General features: G+C 34.3%; 1 protein-coding gene across 1 annotated transcript in view; it reads right to left on the reverse strand.

Annotated features, from left to right (window-relative positions):
• Positions 1-8,414, reverse strand: part of CEP120 (centrosomal protein 120kDa) — an 84,278-nt gene that overhangs the window by 17,801 nt on the left and 58,063 nt on the right. Inside the window, exon 17 of the mRNA XM_012664260.1 lies at positions 7,666-7,764. Coding sequence (XP_012519714.1) covers positions 7,666-7,764 — 99 coding nt within the window. The remainder of the gene's footprint in view (positions 1-7,665; positions 7,765-8,414) is intronic.

Raw genomic sequence — 8,414 nt, forward strand, 5'->3', positions numbered from 1 at the left:
CGGCACTCTAGCCCGGGCAACACAGTGAGACTCTGTAAAAAAAAAAAAAAAAAAAAAGAAAAGACAGGCAAAAGACAGAATGAGTGAGCAATATTGAAAGCACATAAGATGATAGATTTAAAATCAAACATAGGTAGAATTGAGTTAGGTTGTCAACAGTGAACTGGAAAAGTTTTAGCCTTTGAGAATAGCCAAGCAACTTTCATAAACTCACCCTCCTACAGAAAACGATTATGAAATCTCAAAAACACAGACACATGCCATGTACACAAAGACAACTGTATATAGAAATTAGAAAGTAATCAAAAGCAGTCAAAAATTGTAGAAAGGTGTCAATTTTGGAACAAAAAGGAACCAGAGCATGTGGCATTTGCAAGTTTCTGGCTTTTTGACTAAGAAAACTCCCCAGTCTGAACATGACTAAGAGTGGCACAATATCATAGCCTTATTGGCTGGAAGTATGAGAGGATTTAGTTCAATTCTGGTAGAGTGACTGAAAAGTTAGGATGGGGATTCTGGACAAGAGAAAGCTATAGAATGTATGTACTACAAAATGTATGTATGAGTGCATTCAAATGTTTGGCTGATGATTGAACTACATATAAAAATAAGAAAATGAAGTAGGCCCAACATCATTTGTCAGTTAGAAACTGAAAGCACCGAGCAAACAATTTAGTTGCTACTCATTGCAGAGTAGGCAAAGTTTACGGTTTGAATCCAGTCAAGTCAACTATCCACTATACAAGTTTGGACAGTTTGCAGAGAGACACTGAAATCCAGAATCACTAAAATTTATTACTCAACCTGTTACATACAAGAAAAAAATTAGTGAACATGGAAGAAAACATAAAAATATGACAATTACCAAGAAAATAGAATACTCAGTAACAACCAACCCTGAGAGGACCCAGATGATGTTGTTATTACAAATAGGCTCAGAGATTTAAAGGAAAGTATTGCCATAAGAAATAAACAGTTTGGAAATGAAGTAATAAGTAATTTTTTTAAAAAAAAGAACCAACTATCTGGACAAAAATATATTAAACTCTCATCTCTGGCTGAGGAGAGGGTGAGATTATTGGTGAATTTTATTTTCTATGTTACATGGTGTTGCAAAATTTGCATTTTTTTTTTTTTTTACAGTGAGCCAAGTATGATTACAAGCAGAAAAAAAGGAATAAAAGTTGATTATTTAGCTTTAGGTATTCTGTAATATTGTAACTTTTTAATGAAACAGAACATTTTTATTATAAAACATAAGACAATCCTTTAAATGCCTTGAATGCTTAATCAAGTACACAGCATTAATAATAATCACACACATACAAATTAGAGGTTAGTGAAAGAAATCCTCTAGTGCCAGGTGCTCTAGGTTAAAGGCTCCTCAATCAAGTGAGTATAATCTTTATTTTGCCTTGGCTGCCTATAAATCCAGAGAGGAGATGTAAACATACATACACTAGACTAAACAGCGGCTAAAAAGTGGCCACTACTTACTCTCCCACTCACACATACCATGTAAGTCTGTGGGAAAAAACTTACAACTAAACTAAGGAACTCAAGTAAAGTTTTCTGAAAATAACCCAGAGCTGACAAGTCAGTAGGAGGGCCTGGATGGTTTCAAGACACAGTTTTTAACCAAGACTTGGACCTCCAACTGTTTTCTTAAACAAAGATTTACATCCCATCCTTGGCTAAATTACTTATAAATTAATCAAATTAATTACTCTGAGTGGATAAGCAGGAGGCTGGACAAGATAGTGCTGATGTCAGCCAATGAAGCCTGTGTTGTTTTAACTAAATATATCAGCTTAGTTTTAAACAGATCTACTGTGCACAAATATGGTAAGGGACCCACATCCTACTCAAAATCTTAGTTCTGTTTCCTGTACTGGGAACAAACATACCTAGTTTGAATATATCTGACACAAAAATGTTAAGTTTTCTACAACAAATTCATGATTTATAATGACAATTCATTTATTTTTAATTTTATTCTGCTTACATAACTATATTTAAGATGTCAAGAAATGTTTTTAAGTAAATATGTAAACATGCTATCATTTACAGCACAAGGAGTAAAGTGGACAATCTTAATTCAGGTATTTGTGGACAAACTTAATTCAAGTATTCGTTTTGGTTTTAAAACATTTTTATAGTATGTCTTCAGTGAGAAGGGAAAAAAGGAAACTACATTACTCCTTAAATGTCTAACAAGTAGAACTTTTAACATTGTCCCAAGATACCAAACCCAGAAAATATAAGAGTATCATTTTCCTGTATTCCAAATTAGGACTCATTTTATGTTATACTTACTTATATTTTACAGCTGTTGCCTTCCCAGTTACCAAAGAACAAAAAAGCTTACAACTTGGAAATAGACTTTTATGGTTGTGAATCAGAGAAAAAGATTTTTTTTTCTGAATAATTAGAAGGTTATGATTTTTTAATTCACAAATTGACTATACTAGGTCACCTTTGAGTAATGGAAATCTCTGTTTAAACATTCTTTTGGCAATGGGCACCGAGCATTAGATCTTCTTTCCAAGCTTTACCAGCTGGGTTTTGTCATTAACATTTATTAACAATCTAAGATATGGCTTTCACCGTCTAATCCGTACTACACAAATGTTTTGTATGGTCCTCCAGAGGGTTTTGATGTGACAAATTACTGGCAGAGATTATAGCCCCGTGGCTATTCACCAGAGGCAATGTAAAATTAACATGGTACTAATCCAATTTAAACAAGAAGTTGCACAAACAATCCTCTGAACAAAACCAGATAGATGATTCCAATTTTATATTCAAACACAATAAATGTGTTTTTAATAAATTTTAGGAAAAAATTCTGAAGTAATTTCACCTATGAAATGTGCCAGTTTGATGAAGTTATTAATTTTAATCTTCCAAAAACAGTTAGTGGCAGAGCACAATTCACTATGGTAATTCCAAAATCTATTACTACTTTTCTTCTTTAAGTGCTGCATCTCAATGCAGTCTGCAGAACATCAGTGATTCCCAGTGACCTTGAAATTTGTTTAGTGTTGTTTCTAAAGCAGAAGGTTGTGGGATAAGGATAAAATTGGTCTCCAATGAGAAAGCAATGAACATTACTGCACTCAAAGAACTTTTACTTTCTTTCATGGAGTATAAGTTTTGGAGTTGAACAACTAATTTAACACTATGTTTTCTTTCCTTATCTTAATACACTTAAAGTAACTCGAGAGAGAAGGCATCTGAACTTTTGTGATATCCTCCCTTATTACAATCAAATAGTTAAAATTACATTGCAATGGTTTTGGGGCAAGAAGGTATAAAATACACAGGAAAGGGATAAATAGAAAATGGATTAAATGGAAAAACTGGAAAATAACAATAACATGAGGATGCATGTGTTAGGAAGGAGGGTTGTTTGGTGGCAGCCTTTCACACTGAATCTCCTTTTAATGACTATCTCAAAATCCTAGTGTAAAACTAACAAAGAGCCAGGAATTTGGGGGATTCTATTTAGAACATTATTTACTCCTATTCCAAAAAACTCAAATGGTGAAAAAAAAAAAAGAAATGTAATCTGTAACATACACATATGAGCATAATTTAAAAGTCAATTAAAGTAAAAAGTTCTTACACAGATATTTCTTAATGAGAAACATGTCAGTTATAATGAGATTATGTTTTAATAATGAATTAATGATTACTCAATTCTCCAAAGGAAATGTCCTAACTCAGTGGCCCCCAACCTTTTTGGTACCAGAGACTGGGGTTGGGGGAGGTGGAGCTCAGGCAGCGATGTGAGCGATGAGGAGGGGGAGCAGCTATAAATATAGATGAAGCTTCCCTAGCACCACCCCTCACCTCCTGCTGTGCGTCGTTCCCCGCCCCCCCCAAGTTTCATGGAAGACAATTTTTCCACAGATTTGGGGGGTGGGGCAGCAGAGCTCTGTGGCCCAGTCCATGGCCTGGGGGTTGGAGACCGCAGTCCTAACCAACAGCTAACACTTTTCCATCTTTTCAACTGATTTTAGTAAAGCCTTATAATTAATTACCACTGCATCAGTCTCTTATTGTTCACTACTCAACTTCTTCAATGGAGACACTATCTTCTACTTCTTCCTCATCTACTCTCCATTTTGAAATTTGAAATTATTTCAAATCTAATAGTATTATTTGAAACATTTTCTCTTTGAAATGTTTCTTCCTTAGCTTTGAGGGACAAATGCATTGATAATCCAGTTGTCCTCTTGTTTTTCTAATACTTGCTGACTTCGTTTGCATTTGTCGTCATCCTGATATATTCTTGTTAATCAGTCCTCCCATTTGAACTTTAGTTCCACATGGGAGCAACTGCTATATCCATAGCATCTACCACTGTGCAAGGTACACAGTAGGCTCTCACTAGGCACTTGTTGAATGAATGGAAGAATGAACATATGAACTAACTGTAAGATGTTTCTTCAGACTCAACACACTCACACCCCTTCATACTTAATTTTAGGAAGTTCACCTACTGACACTCTTGCATACCTGCACATTTAGCACTTCATGCTTTTCCTTCTGTGCAGTTTTCTACAGAACATCTATTAAAACTACCAAATAAAAATACAAAAATACTGTTATTACTCAAACCATATCCTACCCCACACTTCCCTACCACTATCACTGTATAACATCTCCCTATTCTCCACACTTAAAAATTTAAAGTATTGTTGGTGCCTATCATTTCTTCAAACAACTAACCAGTCACAAAGCCCTCTATTATTTGTTCTATTCATCAATATCCAAAGCTACCATTCAATTAGGACCACACTGACTGAAAGCAACAATACTCCAAGACAGCTTTATGGCTCATCTCTTTTTAACAACAGTTACTATCACTGAACACATACCATGTACCAAACACTGTATTAAATAAACACTTTACAGGCCACTCGTTTAATTCTCAGAACAACCTGTGAGGAAAAATTTCTCATTGTACAAATGCGGAGACTACTCAGAGAAGTTAAATTACCACCATCACAGAGGTAATAAGAGGTAGCGCCAAAACTCAACCGAGCTCTCCTGACTGCCAGGCCATGTGCTTAACTGCTACATATGCTGGTTCTGATAGCATTTTCTTTGCTAGGATATACCAATTCATGACTTCTTCTCCCTCAATATTCTTGCTAGAATCTTCCATGGCTCACATCTTCCATGGCTCATTTTCTTCTCCTTGAAATTCTTTAATTCTTTGGCTTCTACGGACTGAAGCCATAATATTATGAAAGGGAAAGAACCTAAGCCTGGATTCTGGTCAAATGATTTTAATCCCAGCTCTGTTACTTGGGACCTGTGTGATCATACGCAATAACCTCTTTAAGTCTCAGTTTCTTCATCTATAATATTACCTGCTATATAGGGATCTTTGTTAGTATTAAATGAAAAGTTCTGAAGGGCTTTGCACAGCACCTGGCACACAGTAAGCCTTCGGTAAATACTAACTGCTCTACCACCATCATTATTTCTCTCTAGTTGTTATGCTTTCATTAGCTTTCCTTTCTCCTTTTTAAATATAAGAATTCCAAGTTCTAGCTCGCACAGCTTCAAATACCATCTCTGCAAAGGACTCCTTCATCTGTTTTTAAGCCCAAGCCCAATTATCTTGCCAACAGATCCATATTTCTAACTGCTAGCTGAATTTTTTCTGTAAAAATCAAAACATCCAATTTACAAATCCTATCTCCTTTCCACACCTCAACCAGCTTCTTAATAAACATAACTCCAAAACTGGAAACTCTTTCCAGATACTAAGCATTGAACCCTTGATATCTTCTTTTTTCTTTCTCTTTTTTTTAAGAGACAAGGTCTTGCTCTGCTGCCCAGGCTGGAGTGCAGTGGCATGATCATAGCTCACTGTAACCCTGAACTCCTGAGGGCTCAAGCGATCCCTTTGCCTAAGCCTCCCAAGTAGCTAAGACTACAGGCACGCGCCACTTACGCCTGGCTAATTTTTTTTTTTTTTTTGTAGAGACAAGGTCTTGTTATGTTGCCCAGGCTGGTCTTGAATTCCTGGCCTCAAGCTATCCTCCTGCATTGGCCTCCTAGAATACTGAGATTATAGACATGAGCCACCTTGCTCAAGCCTTGATACCATCTTTGACAGAATCTTCTTGTTGCATTCCTGCTATCATTTTAAGTTCCAGTCCTCATTATCTTCTGAAATGACCCCTAAAATGGGCCCTCCTTTATTTTCTAAGAACAGTCTGTTTTCCCACTTCATGCCTCTTTGCTATGATCATTCTATTCATTATATTTACATTTCCCCCATTACTTTCCTAAATCACAACCAATTTCTCTATTAAAATCCTAACTACCCATCTCCAGAGGTCTATCTGAAATACCTCCTCTTCTATGACACTTTTCTCAAGTCCTAATAAATAGATATACTTTCCCCTCATGAGTATTCTGGATGGTTCTTTTCAGGGCTCTTACTATTAAGTAATAAATGCTATATTTATAGTTGTCTCTTCTTTATTATTAAATTGTAAGCTCCCTGAGGGGAAGGCCTATGTCCTGTATATACTTACACTTGGTATAATACTATTTTATACTTATTGTACATGTAGGACAGTGCCCTGAATACAGGACCTTCTCAGTACTATACCTGATGTCTATCCTTAGTCCTGACAGCATTTATATAATATATTCACTTGTTATATTACTTTATACTTACACCTTATACTCACTGTCTTCATTTGTAATGCTTACAATCTCAACTCATCTACAAAGTATATTAGGCTAAACTGTCTACTACTTCTTAATTCTCACACAGTTTGGTAGTACTCCATGAAAGTGGTAAACGTTTCATATAATAATACCACAATGACGTATTTGATGGTTATGGAGACAAATTAAGAAAAATACAAACCTGCAAGATCCTATGTGGCAAATTTCATTCAGAATAAAACTGACACATTAAAGAAAAGCACATTTAGAATAAACTAACCAATACTGATCCTTAAAAAGTTTTAGGTCAAATAGATTAGATTCAGAATAAAAAGCTTGCTTATATTTTATTTGATTTTAATCATCTGAAGAAATTATGTCCAAAATGAAGATAAATTTCTCATGAAGCTAACAGCATTTGTTGTCTAGTAGTGGGAAAGAAAAAAAATGTAATGTAAAAACCCAGGAAACTACTATGAAGGTTTTAAAACTCCTTTAAAATGATGCAAAAATTCCCTCTGATCCCTTCTCTTAATTGAATTACTGTGTATTCCTAAGAATAACATTTAAGATATATTCTTAAATTTGAGAAAATGTTACATTTAAATTATCCTTAAATTTCCACCCCAAAAGGCACTCTCTCAAGAATTTCCTTCTTCTACTAAGAAGGAAAAGAGTGGTTCTTTTATAAGTGAAAGTAAAAAAAAAAAAAATTATTACCCATTTCCTTTAGGTAAGAGAATAGTTGGCAATTAAAAAAAAAGACATAAAAGTTTGTTTTTAATTATAAAAAAGGTGGATCTTGCACATATAATACATTGAAGGAAAAAAGCCTCTAATCTCAAAAAATAGCACTGGAGATTCAAATGCAGACATCTGAACATAACAGATATTGCTAAACATGCAAACTTGTAAAGAAACAAGGGGAAAAGACATAAAAAGAATAAGCCATAAATTACATACCTGTTTAAGTCTGGCAAGTTCTTTCAAAGCCCGTCCCCATTGCTGCTTATAATGCAGTTTAGACTTAGTTGCAGATTCCAACTTTCTTTCAAGTTCAACCTAACAGTGATTAAAATCATATCAAGTGAAACACTATACCACTGTGTACAACCACTGAAAGATAATATATACAAAGAGTCTGGCTTAAGAAAAGAGTTTATACAGTGTAACATACGACATCATCTAAAACTGTTATATAATTTACTATAAATATTATGGCACATGAACATTTTCTTGTTTAAAATATAGTCTTATTTTTATTGCCTAACAGCCTATACTAAAAAGAACTGAATTAGTCTTAACCTCCAGACAGTTACTATAAATGTATTTAAACATGTATATTATATAAAGATCATAGAATGAAAAGTACATTCATTTTTTACAAAAAGCAGTTCTAACTGTTAACATTCCAATTTAGCTGGCACACTAAATCTTAGAAACCAAGTTTTCCATTTGGAGGCCTATCATTATGTGGAATTTTGTCTTATAATAGTATCTCTACTAGCTCTCTTCATTATAACTATTTTCTGGCAAAACCATGGAACTCTGAAAACAGTGAAATGTTTTATCAGAAAGCAGTTTACTAAGAAAGAGTACAAAGTCAAAAATATTTTAAGAATGTTAAAATAAACCCAAGAGTAAGAAAAATAATGTTCCTTAATAACACACATCTTCTATTTTTTATTTTTCCTCAAATATATAAAGAAAAA

The sequence above is a fragment of the Propithecus coquereli genome, unplaced genomic scaffold (assembly GCF_000956105.1).
Source record: "Propithecus coquereli isolate 6110/MARCELLA unplaced genomic scaffold, Pcoq_1.0 Scaffold88, whole genome shotgun sequence".
Classification (NCBI taxonomy): Eukaryota; Metazoa; Chordata; class Mammalia; order Primates; family Indriidae; genus Propithecus; species Propithecus coquereli.